The following is a 20,317-nucleotide window of genomic DNA, read 5'->3' on the forward strand; positions in this document are numbered from 1 at the left end:
AAAAAAAAAAAAAAAGTTATTTTATTTTAGGGATTCAATTAAACACCTAACACCTTAAGAAAGAAAGAAAAAAAAAACCAGAACATATACAAATGAATTCCTCTGTGTTCAGAGTGAAGCAACTCAAAATTAGAGTAAGTACATTTGTGAAATATAAAATAACAATATGAGACTAACACCCAAGGACAGTAGAGACAAAGGCCAGGAAGATTGCTCCACAGTTGGAAGCCTGCCTCATGAGCTGAGGGAGAAGACAGCTGGGATAGAAAAGGGATCACAAAGTCAATGACGGCTGGAGGGATCGTTCAGGATGGGAGATGTGTGCTGAAAGTGATAAAAGAACCAAACATGATGGCCTCTCAGTATCTTTATTGCAAACCATGAGAGAGAGTAAGAGGGGGAGGGGTGGGATGGGAGGTGGGCGGGGAGGGATACTGGGGTCATTGGTGGTAGAAAATGTGCATTGGTGGGGGATGGGTGTTTTATCATTGTATGACTGAAACTCAAACATGAAAGCTTTGTAACTGTAGCTCACAGTGATTCAATAAAAAAAGAGAATCAACAATTCAGTGGTAAACAAGTATACTTTAATAATAATTTTGGTAAAAGCATCTTTGCACAGATATGCAGGTATAAAACACACGAGATCCTTCTGTTTCTCAAGCACTTCTTAAAACAAATGTGACTTAAATATTTAAAAGTTTAAAAAAACCAAGACACCAATAGGTGTTTGTAAAGTTAAACTTGAGACAAATACATTTAATGTCCTAACACTGAAAACATCTTAAAACGTGACTTATTACTCTTACTAGGTTTGGATTTTAAGATTTACCTCAGCGAAGATACAAGTAAAAATATACTTATATAGCTAATCCATCATTATTTGAACATTACTTAGAAATTGGTCTTAAAATCACATTATTTTGAAAAACATTTACAAAATGCTCCAGTATTATTCTTATTGTCAACATCTCTTCTTGAGAAAGAAATGAGTATTAAAAAGTCTGTCCAAGTATTTCTGGGATGAGAAACAGACACTATGCTCACAAATTCAACCTATGAGAGTGTGCTAAAAGAGATCAACATCAAGAGGTAACATGAAGTTACAGAAGCCAACTTTAGGAGATCACTCATTGCAGTGTACTTCCCTCTTTCCTTAGGTTTCACCAGTATAGTTCTAGAGAGATGCATGTCCTAATTTCCGCATATTTAACAGTGATCAGTTTCCTTATAGGTATAAAATAGGCTTACTTCTTTGACAACATTAGTCTTAACTGCAAGGAAAAGGTTATTACAAGAACCCAATTCTAGGTGACTCAACCGTATTTTATCATCACAAGTAGCTTGCCAGTGTTTCCTAAGGAATATCATTAGTATTGTGGTTAATTCCAGATACTACAAAACACTAAGCATTCCTGGGCCACTCCCTGAAGCTAGCAGTTTCCAAAGTCACTGGGATAACCTAAGAATATACACATACACTTCCAACTGCCCCTTGATGAGAACCAATGAGCGCAATGATCCAAGATTAATATCTATTAACTTCTTGACTTCCACAGAAAGTAACTGCTTCATTACCTCCAGTAAACAATGACTGAAGAGGAATATTTGTTTAAAAATTTTGTAATTACATATTACTTTGAAAAGACAGGCAGATTTCTCCCAGTGGTAATCTGAAAAGAATAAATGCACAAAGAACAGTACTTATTTATCCCAAATGCACACATACAATAACAGGAAAAATGACTTTATGACCAACAGGCATAGTTTACCCACTTATCTTTAGTATAAAAAAATACGTTCAGTTATTACAGTAAGATTAAAAAGCAAGTATATCTTCTTGATAAATTCCTTCACACTGATGTTCCTGGAAATTGTTGCTGTCTCTGCTCCAAAACTTGCTGATTTAACAGTTGTTGCTGTTTCTGTAAAAACTGCACCACTTCAGGACTTCTTAATAATGACTTAAATGGAAGAAAAATATATTTATTAACAGCATTAAGGTGATGTAACAGGTCAGACTGTACCTGTGCAATGAAACTGCTATATATTTACAGATACACTATGCATGCAAAACGAAACATGCTTGAAATCAACTCATGTTGGCATCTGATGTGCCTTTATTAAACTTCAACTAATCAGAATAAAATATGATGTAAAACATGATGTAAAATACACCAAAATACTTAATCCTAACAATAATAATGGAGGAAGCCTGATCTTACCGGTGACTTTCCATACAAAGAAAATGAATTTTATTTACATGCCATGATATCATATATGCTCTTTGTGAAACATGAACAAACAAACAGCAAAGAATAACAGTGATCTCGGAATCAAAGGAAAAATGAAAGGGGGCCATCAGTACAAACAGCATTCAAGTGTGAGTTTGGAAGTATATCAAACATGAAGACTAGGACCAGAATTCACACTTCATTTTGTTTTGGGGGTCACAGCTCCAGTGTGCTCAAAGGGCCACGTGCAGTGTGGGGATTCAAACCTGGGCCTCCTGCATGCAAGGCAGGAGCCCACTGACCTCTTTTGCCCCGAAACTCAAATTTCTGGCATTCTTTCAGAAGTGAAAAATTGTGTGTTGGCATATACACCATGTTAGCAGGTTGCCAGATTTTCAGAAAACAGCTGCTCTAAAACCATCATTTTAAACTTAGTGGTAACTGTATAATGACTCTAAGACTATGGATACTGTTTTTATTAATAGTTATAAACTGACGAGAAAACAACCTTGGCTCAACAAATTACAAAGAGTCAACTTAATAGAGTACAAAAAGTTATGCAAAACGAAACATGTTTGAAATTAAATAATTACTTAACATTATAACACAGTTTATTTGTTGTGTATCTAGTAGTTTCGCTTGAAACTTCTCTGTGAAAACTGCCCAACTTTCCTTGAGAGTGTACAATAACTGCCTAGCTCTATCAAAGACCCAGAATTCAGTACAAGGAAATGTTTCAAAAGCACATCCTATGTGGTAGAGCACATCAGCGGTAGAGCACATCCCTTGTGTACATGCGGCTGTGGGTTGATCTCTGGATGGAGCGACAGATACACAGACGCATTTTCTCTCCCCTCCACCAAGACCGCTACCCCCTTATCTTGCTTAGCTACTCAAGTTTTAGTCAAGACAATTCAAAGTGCTCCTTTCCATATAGTCCGAGGAGGGCATTTTGAGTTTAGTTGTGTTGGGAGAGGCATAATTCAATTCTGATAACCACAAACATCTAAACAGTGCCACATATAACAACTCCGGTTAAGAGGTACACAATGACTTTACTGATACTCACCAGTCTTTTCTGATTTAACACTTGTTCTAAAAGGGTTGGTCTTGCAGGTCTATCTCCAAAAGATCCCGATCTTTGTTTAACAATGGAGAGTATATTATCTGTACTTTCCTGAAATGTAAGATAATCTTTCAGTGAGATGACCAGATCTTTGCTTCTCTTCGCTCTTGCTTAGTTCCCATGGGACTTGACAGTCAAAAGCAAGGAGCTGGAGAGTAGTACAGCAGGTAGGGTGCTTGCCATGCAAGCATCTGACCTGGGCTTCATCCCCAGCATCCACTATGGTCCCCCAAGCCTGTCAGGGATAATTCCTGAGTGTAGAGCCAGGAGCAACATCTGGGCACTTTGGGGTACAGCCCAAAAAACTAAGAAAAAAAAACCACCCTGGAACAATGAGAGGCAAGTTGCCGACAGTTAATTTTCTATCAACATCCTCACCCTACCGGGTCTTAAAAATCCTGAAACACCAAGTGGGTGGGTAGGAGTGGGGAACTAAGAGCTCTGCGAGGGTTATTTTCACTATTGCCCATAATGGCAAATGGAAATCGAAATTCTTTTCATAAAAAGCTAATCAGGTAAAAAACAAATTGAGCTTGCCTTTGGATAGGATATATAAACTCATGTGCGACTTATATGTTGCTAAGACTTTCTTGATAATTTTCCTTCAATTAACCAGCAATAAGCCTGGAGGACAGCAAAAGGTTGCCTAAAAGAACAACTGAAAGGGGCTGGAGAGATAGTAAAGTGGGCAGGTGCTTGTCTTGCTGGCAGCCCATAATGTCCCCTGAAGCACAGCCAGGAGTGATCCCTGAGTACAAAGCCAGGAGTAAGTCCTGAACACTGCTGGTTCTGGGTTGTGGCCCAAAAACTGAATAAGAAAAAGCAATCAATAAAAAAACTTTAAAAAAATTTTTAAAAAATTTTATTGAATCACCATGAGATAATAAAAAAACTTTCAACATTTAAAATGTACTAAGAAAAAAACTGGCAAACTGGACTAGAAAAGATTGCAAAGTATGGGGTATAAATAATCTGCAACTAGTAGAGACAAAACGGCTAAGTCCTCAAATGCCCAACTTGTGAGACTCAGTGGTGGAACACGTATGAAGCCTGAATATTGATGACTGGTTACTAAAATCAGCAGCACAAATGTGTCTTTCCAGTTACCTGGTAGGACACTTATATTTTTCTGGCCTAAGAAAATGTTGTAGTTAACAGAAACATTTTGAATCACACAAAACCATGATCCCGGCAAGCTACCGAGAGTATTTGATATGCCAAACACAGTAACAACAAAGTCTCCAATGGAGACGTTACTGGGCCCGCTCGAGCAAATCGACGATCAACGGGAGGGCCTTTACCTTTTACCTTACAAAACCATGATATAATATTAACCACAGTAGAGAGTTCTGACTAAGCAAATGTATTACCAGGCAGCAGAGCTCTTTTCCCTCCACACAGGTTATTCGTGAAGCTATCTGGTCTTCCTCCACTGGTCTCTGAGTTGCCTAACAGAACATCCCTTTAATCTTTTCATTATGAGAAGTCTACCAATGGGTTTGAAAACACTTTCAACTCTGAAACACTTTAATCCTCAAAAACTAAAAAAAAAAAAAAAAAAAAAAAAAAAAAAAAGTTGTAAAAAGAGGGTTCTAACAACAACAACTACAAAAAATCTCTTCAGCCTTCTCTTTTTATAGTTAGCTGATTCATGGTACTTTGTTTCATGTTTACGTGTACAAAATGTGAAATACCGTGAATCTTTATTCTCACCGCGCCATGGCATTATGAAGACCCAGATTAGTAACACAGGGTGGAAACTGCCTTGAATTATCTAATCCAAACTTCTGCAAATGTTGGAACTTCCTTTACAAAAGTTCTCAGTGCTTTTTTTCTGAGGAATGTTTCAGCTTTTCAGGCATTCCACTGCTTTTGAACAGCTCTACCATTATTGCAGCTTTAACTTAGGTTCAGCTGTATTACATATTCCTTGTAATTTTCACCTAAGAAGTCCTGATTGGTTCAGAACCATGCAAAATAAATCTACTTCTTTCAAACTAGAACCTCTTGGATATTAAATGATAATGACTCCCATCCCTCAGGATAATAGGGGCAACTTTTAGAGACTACATTTACATTATATCTACATTACATTTATATCTATTCCTAAGTAACCTTGATGTGTAAGAAATACCTTCAATACCCCAATTTCTAATCTGTTGACACCAAGCAGAGACATCAAAAGTCATTAACTTCACTCCCACAGTCCTACTGTTACTGTTACTCCCCAACTAGAAACTTTCACTGCGAAACTCCAAACCCAAATCCCACCGCTTGGTATTCAGTAGCATACAAAATTTGGCTTCAAACTCTCTAGATTCATCTTTCATGGATGTTTCCACCAATAGTCCATTTTCACCGACTGCCTTCCTCGGGGTCTTTCATAGCCCCAGTTTTCCTTTGCTACAACCTACAACAGGCTCTTCTCTCTGCTCACTTACCAAAATCCCAGGGGAAGCAGTATAGTGTGGAGGGAAGATTGTTTGGGATGGCTGCCTCAATGCCTCAATTTTCACGTAAGACATGAACTGATCTCACTGCTTTGGAGAGCCCGCTGACAGCTTAGTACAGTGCCTAACACAGGAGCAACCTGGCTGATGAAGAACTAACTCTTAAGTCATCCTCTTCGGCTTACAATCAGTTTGGCTTTTTCTCAGCAGTGCCATTCCAGGGCATCTCGTACTGCAAGGATCTATCCTCTCCAGCACTAAACCGACATTATATAACTGGCTTTTTATATCCTGACTAGGAATATTATTTTCTTTACCCTCAGTTCAACAAAATACTTAGAGTTCTTAAAACTTCAGTACTAGTAAAGTGCTCCAAAATACGATATACCACTATAGCGGGTCATTCCTTATAGGAGTCGTTTTCTTCTCTAAAAAAAGCACCCCGATTATTTTAGAACATGAATACTAGTAAGATTCATTGTGAGAGGTGGAGAGGCACTAATTCAGTATCTATTTGTCATTTATACATATTTTTCCTCGAACTGTAGCTGTGACTGTGGAGTTTTAAAAAGTTAACGATAAGAAATATATCCTGAAGTTACTACCCCTCTGTAAACAAATACGAAGTGAATGGGTAGATGCCACTAAAATATACAAAGGACAAACAAACCAACTTTCTTAGTTTTCATTCTGTAGTGAGATGCTATAATTTCTTACAGTTCAAGAATTGGTAAAATATGCCCCCCCCTTTTTATAAGGGGGTGGTAGTGGTGGCCACACGGTGCGGTGCTCAGGACTCACTCCTGATTCTGTGCTCAGTATCTCTCCTGTATGAGTTGGGGGATCGTATGGGGTTGTCAGGAATCAAACCGGGTTTGGCGGTATGCAAAAAAAAAAAATCCTACCCATCCTACCCACTCTATTATCATTCTGGCCCCTAAAATATGCAATTTTGCAGGAATACAGAAGAGGTTCTAAATCTAAGATCCCCGAACCCCAAAAGTAAGTGAACAAAATTTAAAAAATAAAGAATACACTAAAGAACATCTTATCAGTTAAAAAAATTATTTTCAGGATCACACCTTTTTTTTTGCTGCTTTGTTTTTGGGTCACATCCTGCAGTGCTCAGGGCTTACTCCTGCCTCTGTGCTCTGGGGTCACTTCTGGGGGTGCTTGAGAGACCCTATGTGGTGCTATGGATTCGGGAATCCAACCCAGGTTAGCTGTGTGCAAACCAAGCACCTTGATCCCTGTACTATTTCTTTGGCCTTTTAAACAAACTCCTCCAAATATATATAACTTTACATGACTAGATTTGACTGTTGTCTATGTTTCTTTTGGGGGGCAGCCGGCACAGCAGAGGGTGCTCAGGGTCTACCCTGGCTCTGTGCTCACGTGACTCCTAGCAGTGTTCAGGGACCATATCTGGTGCCGGGGACTCAAAACACCATGGTCACAGACACTTGGATCCCTTTTAACAGCCATGTATACTTTCCCTCTGTGTTGGAGGATCACACCATTTATTAAAAGGAGAAAAACACGAGGTGAAATATCTGCCTCCAAGTATAAAACTACTCCACGATCTATTGAATAGACTGATTCTCAACATGGAATTATTTCACAAATTCCCAACATGAAGAAAACAACCATTTAACAGGCGAAGAAAGACGATTCAAGGTCACACAGTCAGCAACTGGTAAGGTGGGGGAATTGCTGTCCTAAATCCAACTTGGCTTTTGGGCCACACCCACTGGTATGGGTTGGGGGATCCCAATGGGGTGCTGGGGATCGAACCCAGGTTGGCAGCATTGCAAGGCATGCATCTACCCGCTGTACTCTCTGGCGCCCTGGAGTACAGAATTAACCTTCAGTTGTGCTTGAGTGAAGCAACCCCCGTATCTTGAGACTTACCCTCCATTATTAATAATTTTTTTTCTTCAGGATACTATGAAATGGGGTACTAGGAACAGGGTTGTAGGCATGGAGTATAGAGGAAAAGAGTCTAACAAGATATTAAGTGGGAGTACTGAGAAAAAGCACTGAAAATATAGTTCTGAGAACTAGAATATTAAGAACCAGGGGCTGGAGTGATAGTACAGTGGTAGGCCGCTTCCAGGTGGTGCCAAGGATTTGATCCCCAGCATCCCATATGGTCCCTGAGCACCACCAGGAGTGATTCCGGGTGCAGAACCAGGAATAACCCCTGAGCAGTACGGAGGAGGCACCTGCCTTGCACACGGTGGACCCTAGTTTGATCCCCGGCATCACATCCTGGTCCCTCGAGGACTGACTGGCATGATCCTTGCTGTAAGACCTGGGCACCCCTAACTGTGACGCCGAAACAAGTGAACAGGTACTAAGCCAGGAACTAGAACAGAACACTGAGAACAGAGCACTAAGTACTCGGAGCAGAGGAAGCAGAACAGGGTGCAGAGACTAGGGATGCAGAACACAGCCACAGAAGAGCGCAGTGGCCAGGGAAGCGATCACCGTCCTCCGAGCACGCGATTCACCGAAGTTCCTACGGGTCTGCGCCCGTCTCTTGAGTGGCGAATCACACCCCTCGCCCGGTCCTTCCGTGTCCCATCGCCTGCACACACCGAATGGCCTCATCCATCCCAAGGAGGATCTGCACGAACTTTTCACAACTCGGGCAAGCCCTTCCTAACTCTCGGCTTCACGCCCGCCGGCCCTCCGAGCAGGCGGGCAGGCCTGGGCATGCTGGAATGGGCCCCCGGCGGAAGCGCGGGTCCTCCTCGCCCCCCTCCCCGGCCACGGCCCCCCTACCTCCAGCTTGACGCTGCCCGAGCCGCTGGCCGGGGCGCTCCCGCCGCCGTTCTGGGCCTGGTCGCTCTTCTTCTTCTTGTACTTGTCCTTGTACATCTTGTTGCGGTGCTTCTTGCACATCCACGGCTTGCGCTGCTTGGCCACCTGGCTGGTGGTCTCGCGGCAGCCCTCGTAGGTGCACGTCTTGCTCACGCAGCCCCCGCCGCCGCCGCCCCGCGCCGGGGCTGCCCCGCCGCCGCCGCCGCCCTCGCCCCCCGAGTGGGTCTCGTCGTCCTCCAGCTCCTCCAGACTCGCCGCGCTCTCGCCACCCCCGGGGGGGTCCGACGTGTCCAGCAGGTCCGCGTCGTCCTCCCCCGTCTCCTCCTCGCCGTCCCCCGCCGCTTCGCACGGGTGGCCCCCGGGCTGGCCCCGGCCGCCGCTGCCCCCCAGCGCGGCCGCCGCAGCCTCGTCCTGGCCCGCGCACGGCCGCATCACCAGCAGGGCGAACCGCGAGTCCGGGGCCGGGGCCGGGGCCGGGGCCGGGGCCGGGGCCGGGGCGGGCGCGGGGGCGCCGGGGCGGGGCGCGCCACCGCCGGCCGCCGGCCCCGCGGCCTCGGCCGCTCCCGGCGCCTCCGTGCTGCCGAGCGCGCGCGCGGGGCCCCCGGCGGCCCGCGCCTGCCCGCCCACCTGCCGGCCCGCTCAGCCCTGCGCGCCCCGGCGAGAGGAAACGGAGGCGGCGGCGACGGCGGCCGGCGCAGGCGCTTCCGCCGACGCCTGCGCGCCCCGAGCCGGGCCGGGCGCTCGGGCGCGGGGCGGGGGCGGGCGGCCGCGCGCCGGGGACTGCGCAGGTGCCGGGCGGGGCGGGGCGCGGGCGTTTCGCGGCGCCGGCCTCCGGCCTCCCGTTTGTTCCGGCCCTGAAACAAATGACGTTCCCCACCCGCAGCCCCGCGCCCCTGGAAACGCACCGGACTTTTCACTTCTAAGGTCGATCTGAAACAGCCGGTCTTGTGGACGATGAACGTGGGGGTAGAGGAGCCTTGGACCGACGTTAGGGAAAACAGGCGTCGGTCTACAGCTGCTTGGAACCGCTGCTCTGCTGAAACTGGGTGCATCCCCATGCCAGGCAGGAACAGGTGCCGCCCCGCCCCCGACAGACCGGCCCTGTTCTCTCGGCTCATTCCCTCTTCCCATCGATTGCAAAAGCTGGCCGGCCCTGGCCATCCAGCACGCAGTCCGGTCGTGCACAGTCCGTGTTTGGAGAGAGACGCATGCTCAGCTCCCCGGCGACGCTTTATTTTCATTCTCTATGGGAGCGATTGGGGGTGCTTGGGGCTTTCTGACTGGTGGTTCGTGTTGCACTTCTGGTGCTTTTTCCGGCTCTGAGAGGCGGCTGGAGGATGGGGGGTTGGGGCTGTGGTATTGAGGATTAAAATGAACACTGGCAGCATGCAAGGCACGTGCTCCTGGGAGTTACCTGCCTTGTCCACCCGTTCCATTTTATTTATTTATTTTGGGGTCACTCACAGCGGTGCTCAGGGATCTTGTAGTTCTGGAGAGCAACCCGGGGGGCCAACGAGCAAAGCATGTGGACATGTGCCCAGCCTGTTTGCCCTTATTCGGTGCCTTGAGCGCTCTCTCTCTCTCTCTCTCTCTCTCTCTCTCTCTCTCTCTCTCTCTCTCTCTCCCATTAAAGAGACACACAGAAGAAGGAGCAATCACTGGCCCTGATCCTTGTGATCAAGGCTTGCTGATAACAGCCTTTCTGAACCTGCGCGTTCTCATAGGCCAAAAGTGCACATGGGTCAATGGTGTGCTGACGCCATTGATGAAAGTTCGTTGTGAAAATGGGAAGAATGCAATGAGCTAGAGGTGAATATTAAACTGGAAACGCGCCTTCATTGCCTCATAAAGTATAACATCAGATTTGTAGGTAAAGGGTTGCACATCACCCATTATCCATTATTCTGCTTCCCCTCCCTTTTGTGACTTACGTTACATTCCCCCACCCAATAGTTGGATGAAATCGTGACTTGTGTATTTTTTTACATAAACTTTATTTGTAAGTGAAAGTATAAAGCTATAATTTGCAAAACTTTTGATAATTTATCAAGGATGGAAATTATGCTGTTGGTTTGTTTTGCAGTGCTAGATATCAAGCCCAGGGCATCACATATGCAAGGCAAGTGATAGACCCCCGTCCTGGGAACTAGGGTTTTAGATTTATTCAGTTACTCCACTCATATGTGAGAAGCAAAGCACTGGACAGATGAAATGAAGGGGAAAATCAGGCCAATGTCCCCCGGCTGTAAAGCTGTGATTACAGAGGAAGAGGGAAGGGATTGAAGTGGGGAGTAGCCAATGGACCATGTAGAGAGATTGTACCTGTGGTAGTTGTGTGGCAACAAAATTTAAGACAGTGAAATTTTACCCTTAAAATATGTATAGACAAAACACCCAAGGATAATAGAGATAAGGGCCAGGAAGATTGCTCCACGACCTGGAAGCTGTCCCCACATGCTGGGGGAAAAGGCAGCTGGGATAGAGAAGGGGTCACTAAGTAAATGATGCTGGAGGGCTTGCTCAGGATGGGAGATGCCTGCGGAAAGTAGACCATGGACCAAACATGCTGGTCACTTACTATTGTATTGCAAACCATAACACCCTAAGGAGAGAAAAAGTAAAAGGGAATGTGCCTTCCACAGAGGCGGAGGGGGGGATGGGGATGGTGGTGGGAGGGATACTGGGAACGTTGGTAGTGGAGAATGGGCACTGGTGGAGGGATGGGTCCTTGATCATTGTATGATTGAAACGTAATCACGAAATTTGTAGATCTGTAATTGTATCTCATGGTGATTCATTAAAAAAAGAAAAAGAAAAGAAAAAAACATAAAAAGAAAAAATATGCACAGATATGTAGGCTAATATTGTCTCTACCTTTCCTTTGAAACATTTATTCCACCTTTGAAAATTTGATTGAAGTATAACTTACATACCACGAAGTTCACCCACTTTAAGTGTTCAAGTCATTCTTTCTGATTCTATACAGAGTTGTGGAGCCATTACCATAACCGTAACTTTATTATTTTTTTATATTGTGCTATCTTTTTTTAAAATTTTTATTAGTGAAACACCATGAGGTACAGCTGTAGACTTAAAAACTTTTGTGCTTGGGTTTCAGTTATACAATGACCCATCCCTCCACCAGCGCCCATTCTCCTCCATCACTGATCCCAGTATCCCTCCCACCCTCCGTTCCCCCCATCCCACCCTACCTCTGTGGCAGGGAATTCCCTTTTGTTATCTCTCTCCTATTGAGTGCTGTCATAACCGTAACTTTAGAACACTGTTTAAAAATCAACTTGAAAAGAGTCCTTGTACCGCTGGGCTGTCACTCCTCATTCTTTCTCTCCTCTTCCTTCCCACAGCCCTGACATTCACTAATCTATATCCATTGCATGTTCAGAACATTTCATTAAATATCATTGATCACAGTATGTGTTTTTGTGGTGTCTTGTCTTTTTCACTCAATATGTAAATTATTTTTTCAATGAACACTTATTGTGTTTCTATTAGTAATATAGCTCTGTAGGCTCAATAAATATCAATATGAATAAGAATACAGCCTTCTTTCAAACAGCTTAGGGTAGTCTTATTCTGGGTAGAAATAATGGTTCCCCAGAGAAACCTGAATGAGGTAGGTATTAAGGCCAGCAGGGAAGGGTCCATCTGGATCCTTTGACACCTCCCTTTTGACCAGCTCTCCTGGCACCTCTTCCTAACCACAGGAACCACAGAAGTCATGTGGATGAACTATTTGGAACTGCAAGAGACTGAAGATGCCGCAGAATTTGCCCACAACACGAACTTTTGCTTCACTATAATGGGATTGTAAGGAAATTACCACCCACCTCCCACCCCATCTGATGCTATGATAGTTCTGAAAATAGAAAATATGGTGTAAAAAGACGGTGACATCAATGTGAAGAAATTTTCACTCAGAGCCTGACTTTTCTTAGAAAAGCCCTTCTTTGCTCATGAATATCAATTTCCATGCTTAGGAAAAAACTCTTCGTACACTGGTGCTGAGAAATTACACCTGTGGAGGGATGGGTGTTGGAAAATTGTACGACTGAAACACAATCATGAACAACTTTGTAATGCTCTATCTCATGGTGATTCAATAAAAAAGAAAAAGAAAAACTGTTAATATAAAATAAGATCCAGTTAATATAAAACAAGATCCTGTCACTGTCACTGTCCTCTCATTGTTCATCGATTTGCTCGAGCAGGCCCAGTAACGTCTCCATTGTGACACTTGTTACTGTGTTTGGCATATTGAATACGTCACAGGAAGCTTGCCAGGCTTTGTCTTGCGGGAGAGATACTCCCCATAGCTTGCCGGGCTCTCGGAGAGGGGTGGAGCAATTGAACCTGGGTCGACCAGGTCAGCTGCATGCAAGGCAAATGCCCTAGCCAATATGCTATCGATCCAATGATACGTTAGAAAGAAAAAAAAAAACTCTTTGAAGTATTCAGACTTCATTCTTCTCTGATCAGGTCTATTTTGACTTCCCTCTGTCTCCCTTAGAGCATGTATTAAACCTTCAATAAAACTTTCTTTTGCTTTTCTGTATGTCTTCTTAAATTCTGCTCAGTGGTGAAAGCAATGACCTGGACCCTGGGTTTGAGACTGTACGGTCTCTCTGGCCCCAAATGTTAATTTTAAGGCATAACCAGGATGGCATGTAGAATGAATTAGTCAAATACCTTCATCTTCTAAAATGAATTGAAGATTAGAGTTTGTGAGACCAGAAAAGAGCAGAGACATGGGGGCATACTGGAACAGAAATAGTTTAGGATAAGCTAAAACAAAACAGACTATTGTGTATCTAATACAGAACAGGTGATGTAGGGGGAGAAGGTAGTTAAAGTAGGGAGAACACTAAAACAAAGGCTTTTAAAAGAAGGAGAAGAATGAGGGGAATTATTTACAAGTGAAGGGTGAAATGCTCTTCTATATTGTGTGACACAAGGGCTGATTAATGTTTAAAATATTATTTCTTCAAGCTATATCATTTATTGAATCAACATCTGTAGCACTGTAGCACTGTCCTCCTGTTGTTCATCTATTTGCTCAAGCAGGCACTAGTAATGTCTCCATTGTGAGACTTGTTACTGTTTTTAGCATATTGAATATGCCATGGGGAGCAAAATCTAGAACCTAAAAATATGTGAAAGACTGTTCTCTAATAAGGGATAACTGAAAACTAGATTGGGGAGAGAAACAGTCATATAAGAGGCTCTGGGCAGGGTGCTTGAAGTTTTGGGGCAAAGTATCACAATCAAATTAAAAACCCAAGGAGTGCCCCCTACCCCAATAAACAGATGCTTTAACAAGGTAATTTTCAAATGACATATCTTATAATAGTATTTAACAGTAGAACATTTATAAGAATATTAGATATTCAAAATCTTTACCAATCCTAACCCATCCCAGGTGTCTTCCCTGTATGGCCAAGGTGGGCTCAGCAGAGAGGCGGGTGCATTACTGAGACTACCTCTCCAGCTTCCCACTTTACTCAACTCACCTGCAGCCGTATGAAACTCAATTTAAAATAGTTATATATTGCGCCAAGAAGACAGTTTCAAATATGGCTTCGAAGGTTTTATTTTTGTTTTGTGATATTCCAAACTTGATATTTATTTTCCCATTGATCATATTGAGAAATTTCATAAAAGCCTAGAGTGGACCCACTTCTCTGAAATAATTTCTTTGTGAACCGTCTTATTTAAGAAGTATTTTAAAGCTTTTCATTGACATTTGATCGGTTATGGGTTATTTATCATTAATGAGATTGCTTTAACCACCTATGATCTCTTTAAAGCAGGGCTGGAGAGATAGTACAGCATACAGGGTACTTACATTGCATGTGACTGACCTGGGTCGATCCTCAGCACCACACACGGTCCCCTGAGTACTGCCGGTACCGATCCCGAGGAGCACAGAGTCAGGAGTAATCCCTTAGCACCACCAGGTGTCCCTCTGCTCCCATCAAAAATTACTGAGGATTATGTCATTGATGGATATTAAAATGACTTATGAAAGCATATTTATTTGCTTCTTTTTAAGTGGGCTCTAAATGAACATTACTGATGCTCCACCTGTCAATGAAACAATGATGTTGAGCAAAGATTATTTTCCTTTTAAGCAAAATTTTTTCTTTTTGTTTTTGGGTTCCACCTAGAGGAACTTAGGGCTTACTCCTGGTTCTTACTCATGGTAGAGCTGGGGGTACCATACGGGATGCCAGGGATCAAAAAAGTCTTGACCACGTGCTAAGGAAATACACCTCCACTGGACCATACCATCAAGTTCCCTCTTAAATAATTTTTAAGGTTTCAAATATAGATACATTTTGTGTTTATCATTAGTAATTTTTTCTATGCTTTGGGGTCACACCTGACTGTGTTCAGGATTTACTCCTAACTGCTCTCAGGGATCACTTCTGATAAGCTTGGAGGACCCTATGGGGTGCCAGAGATTGAGCCTGGATTGGCTGCATGCAAGGCAAGTGTTCTACCTGCTGGACTATGGATTGGCCCCATCAGTGATTTTGAAAATATTATTTTTCTTCCACCATTTTTGCCCTTGAAGACTTTACATGTGTAAATAGTAAAACTTCATTGTCAAACATGATGCTTTTATATACTTTTAAATGACTTATTTGTGGTATGCAGATGATTTCAGCATATTTTGTAACTGTAAAGTAATAAGGCGATGATAGAGTTTTATTTAATAGTTAGTGTTTAATATTAAATTTTATTTGGTTGTGGGGTGAGAGATTCCCCAAGAAGTCTTGATCACACTTTTTCCCAAATTGAAGAGTCTTTATTAACCATCAGGGGTTGCCGAGCCTGAGAGCAAGACTCTCAGCACAAGAAACAGCTCTAAACCTAAGTCCAGGCAAAATTTTAAACATTTCTGATGTCTGCTTGACTACATCAATCAATGTACTCATTAGCTAAAGCAAGCAAGCACGATTACGGTAGAAAAGCTAGATGCTCACTGTTGGCATTGAATGGGTAAAATTTTCTTTTACTTGGCAGCTGCAAAGAGCAATGTGGAATAACTACTTAGTCTGAACTCAAGTTTTCTCTGGGGATCCTATCCCTGAGTCCTTGGGGTGTCTGGTCCTGCTTCCTGGTTAGCTTTTAGCAGCCACCTGATTTGCTACTAACTTTGGATCACCTCATCACAATTTTTATCTGAGTTTTATTAAATGTTCTTTTTTATTTGGAGACTATATATTTATATTGTGGGACTAAATAAATTTATTATTTATCTCAGAATTTTTACTTTGGAGAACCCGGCAGGCCACCGAAAGTATCCTGCCCACAGGGCAGAGTCTGGCAAACTTCCCGTGTCGTACTCAATATGCCAAATACCAGTGACAATGATAGGTCTCATTCTCCTAGCCCTGAAAGAGCATTGAATATGGCTCTTTTAAAAATCTCAGGGCTAGGAAGAAGGAGAAGTTACTGGTGCCTGCTCGAGGCAATCGGCAATCGACGAACAACAGGATGATCATGATCGTGATCTCAGAATTTTAGTTGTGAACCCAGTGTATCATACTAAGAATAATTAAATAGCCTAGATTTAAAATGCTTGCATGAATACAGTTTTAGCAAAGAAAATCCAAATTCTTTTTGGGGGGGTGGTTACAACCAGCGATGCACAGGAGTTATTCCCGGCTCATGCACTCAGGAATTACTCCTGGCGATGCTCAGGGAACCATATGGGATGCTGGGAATCGAACCCCAGTTGACCGCATGCAAGGTGATAGCAAGCCCTACCTGCTGTGCTATTGCTCCAACCTCGAAAATCCAAATTCTTAATGAAAGCAAAATTTCTATTAAATTGGAGTTCATTAGGTGAATTTTTTTCCTTTTGTAGGGAATTTTATTATAGTTGCAAATCGATGAACAACGGGAAGACAGTGACAGTGGCAGTGATACGATTAATTTTTCTTGATTATTGTGTAGAATGCAACATTTTATAACAATTTTTTCTGTATAAATAAAGTAATTTCATGCATAGAACATTGTTGGGCATTTCATTCACAGCATTACAATGTTTCATCGACTTTAAATATCATAAAAATATGTATTTTTTCCAGTTTGATCAATATGTTCCTTTACCAAATGCTCACTTAATTTTGATAGGTTTGTTGACTCCACTGGAAAAACTGCATAGGCGACTATACACATTGGTAACTGTTCATTTCTACAAAAAGCTGTGAAGTTCAATTTCAAATATGTAACTGAATATTTGCCCACATTTTAAATTTATATTTGACATTTGGGGGAAAAGAGCTTATTGAGAACATTTAAATATACACTTTGAATCAGCACCATTCTACAACTTTATATGTACACTTATAATTGTGCTGTTTTGGTGACTCAAAGACTTACCGCTGATGGAACAAAGGCTAAGATAAGAATAATAATAAGAGGTGCATAAGAATATTAAAAAGAGGTGCATCAGGTAGGATGCTTGCCTTGACCCTCTGCACTGCAACTGGTCCCCCAAGCCCAGCCACAGAGCTTTGAGCACAGCCAAGTGTGGTCCCCAAACAGACAAATTGGGCGAACAAAAGACCCATTCACAGTGGTTGATGATGAGCAATTCATGTTAAAAACACTCTAGTCACAGACATTGGGAAAACCTTGTTAAAAAAACAAACAAAAACTAAGTTTGCATCCGGAGCAATACTACAGGGTTAAAGTAGTATCATGGTGTTCCAGAGACCACCACAAATGATCCCTGAGCACAGAGTTAAAAGTAGGTCTGAGCCAGAGGAACCCAGGTATGCAGGACCTGTGGCTGAGATTTTCAAGCCTGCTCCGGATCAGGACTGGGCCTCCTCTCCCCAGACCCCAGTTTTCCAGTAGCTTGACAGTCACACCTACAAACTGCCCCTCCCCCAAAAGTCCATGTAATCTCATCAATAGCCAAGATCCAGAGACTACAAAATAAGGCCCGAGCGACAGCATAGAGTGTAGGGAGTTTGCTTTGCACGTGGCCAACCCAGGTTCGATTCCTCCGCCCCTCTCGGAGAGACTGGCAAGCTACCGAGAGTATCCCACCCGCTCAGCAAAGCCTGGCAAGCTACCCATGATGGATTCGATATGCCAAAAACAGTAACAAGAAGTCTCAAAATGGGGATGTTACTGGGGTCCGCTCAGGCAAATTGATGAACAACGGAGGACAGTGTACAGTGCTGTAGTGCTTATACTCGAGTCCACTGATGTACCTAGAGTAGCACATGTCTGTTTTGTTTCTTTTATTTTATGGCATTTTTCCCTTTCTGGGGGTCACCCCTCAGCCCCCTCCCACCCCATCTTCCTGCTTGACCCTTTGCTTTCTCCTCTCTGGAGGAATCTGCATTCTCACTAGTGCATGTTACTCACCCCTCAGGCTTCCCAGATAAACGTATCTTATTTCACTGTTCCTCCCCTTCCAGTACTCAAAGACTCATTTGCTTCTCCTCTCAGGGAGTCTGGCCCCAATTTAAATGCCTTAAATTCTGAATCTCAGAAGGCTTTTTCTGGTCCTCAGACAGATTGCGTATTTCACAGGCCTGGCATACCTTTGGGCTGATTTGCCTTGGAGACTGTCTCTTCTCAATCCCCAGGATCAGGTCACCTTACAACATTTACTGAAAAATATGTTGTCATAGTATACTGCACTGGAGAAAAAATTGAAAGAAATTAATGCTGATCCTAGGGCAAAGAAAAGAATAACGGGGAAAAACAAACTTTCTAGAGAACATGACAGCTCCAGATTTCACAGTAAAACAAGAATGACTTGAGAAACAGCTCAGTATAAATATCGTAAATAAGTAGAGGAAAAATGTATATAAAGGTCGTGAAGAGACAGACCCCATAAAAGAGAAGTTGTTTCCTTAAGAATTAAAATCTAAGAAACATACTAAAGAGAAACTTAACCAAAAGTGAGGGCCTCACTGGAACCATAGCACAGTGGGTAGGGCATTTGCCTTGCACGTGTCTGATTCAGGTTCTATCCTTGGCATCCCATATGGTCCCCTGAGCACTGCCAGGATTCATTTCTGAGTGCAAAGCCGGGAGTAACCCCTGAACATCACTAGGTGTGACCCAAAAGGGAAAAAAAGTTAATCTCAATGACCTTTAGATATAAAACAGAAAGGAAAGTGCACTATTATACAAAATGCACTAATTGGTATTAAAGATATTAGATATAAGAAAGATGTTGAATTATGACTCAAAAATTAAAAAGCCCTAACTTCTTAGCATGAAAGATAAGTCTTACCCTGACCTGGTGTCATTTTACCTTTCTGAATTGTTTCTTGATATAACCCTCATCTCTGTTCCAATTATACCAAACTCTTTGCGAGAATGATAGTTTCTCATATTTCCCTTTTGGTTTTTGCCTTCCACCCTACCTCCTCACTTTACTTAAACACTGTGGTTTACAAAGTTGTTCATGATGCTTTGTTACAGCCATTTAAGATTCCAACTCCAATCCCACCATCACTGTCACCTTTCCTCCACTATTATCCCCACTTTCCCAACCATCCCTCAAGCCTGCCCCCTTAGTAGGCTCTTGATAATTTGTTTTATTGCTTGTTACCACTAAACAGCTAAAGGAATGATCAAAAAATATTTCCATAGAAGAAAATTTGTGAAAATTATTGTCTCTCACTATGGGGACATTAAGTCCTAGTCTGTTGCTGTTGCTAGTTAAGCCTTTTGTGTTAATGTTTCTGTTAGTCAAGACTGTTTTATTTTAAATTTTTGTTGGTGAGACACCATGAGGTACAGTTGTAGACTTACAAATTTTTGTGCTCAGATTTCAATTATTCAATGATCAAACACCCATCCCTCCACCAGTGCCCATTTCCCACCACCACGGATCCCAGTATCCCTCCTACCCCCCCACCCCCCCCCATCCCACCCTGCCTCTGTAGCAGGGCATTCCCCTCTCTTCTGTCTCTCCTTTTGGGTGTTGTGGTTTGCAAAAGAGGCATTGAGTGGCATTCATGCAGTGTCCTTTTTGTATGGACACAAGAAGACAGTAAATGCTATGCTTTTGTAATGTGGGAGTTTATTGACTCAGTGATATTGTCCTCCTGGGCATCTATCTGTTCTCTCGACCTAAGTCTCAGCTGCCCTTACTTCCCAACACCCCCAAAGGCAGGATCCCAAGGAGGGACTGGATGGACCCAGGGCAAGCGGTGAGCTATGTGCTATGCTGGCATCTAAATGGGCCTGACCAAAGTGCCATAATGCTTAACTATAAGAGCTTGGTCATGGACAAATGTTGTCATGATCCAAAAAGTAATAACTAGATTCAAACCCTGCTAGGATTAGGAATGATTAATCTGGCTTGAGCACTGTAGTATGAGCCTGTGGCAAGATGTTCCCAAGAGCTGCCCTACAAGCCTCAGTGTATCCCTCTCTTACTGTGTCCATACAAAAAATAGTATTAGGATGTTGATTGAGTTATTGGACTGAGGAAAGGAGGAAAACTTACCTTAAGAGGTATTTTGCCCCTGGGCAGTCAGGAAGGGCTTTGGAACACCCCTAGGTGTTGTTTCTGCCCTTGAGCCTGTGAGCAAAGAAAGGGCTTTCTTATGTTGATTTGGCTACCAGACTGCGAGTGGTGTGGGCCCAGAGAGATGCGTGAGACAGGAGAGGAG

The 20,317-nt window shown here is 43.1% G+C and overlaps 1 protein-coding gene across 1 annotated transcript; it reads right to left on the reverse strand.

Annotated features, from left to right (window-relative positions):
• Positions 1 to 571: 571 nt before the first annotated feature.
• On the reverse strand, positions 572 to 9,754 carry RFXAP (regulatory factor X associated protein). Its single transcript, XM_056109090.1, has 4 exons — positions 9,264 to 9,754; positions 8,598 to 9,213; positions 3,304 to 3,411; positions 572 to 1,964 (listed from the first exon to the last, which is right to left on the reverse strand). Exons 1-4 carry the CDS (start codon positions 9,752 to 9,754, stop codon positions 1,854 to 1,856), a joined length of 1,326 nt encoding a protein of 441 aa, XP_055965065.1. The 3' UTR covers positions 572 to 1,853.
• Between the last annotated feature and the right edge of the window lie 10,563 nt (positions 9,755 to 20,317).

This window comes from Sorex fumeus, unplaced genomic scaffold, assembly GCF_029834395.1.
Source record: "Sorex fumeus unplaced genomic scaffold, SorFum_2.1 ptg000008l, whole genome shotgun sequence".
NCBI lineage: Eukaryota > Metazoa > Chordata > Mammalia > Eulipotyphla > Soricidae > Sorex > Sorex fumeus.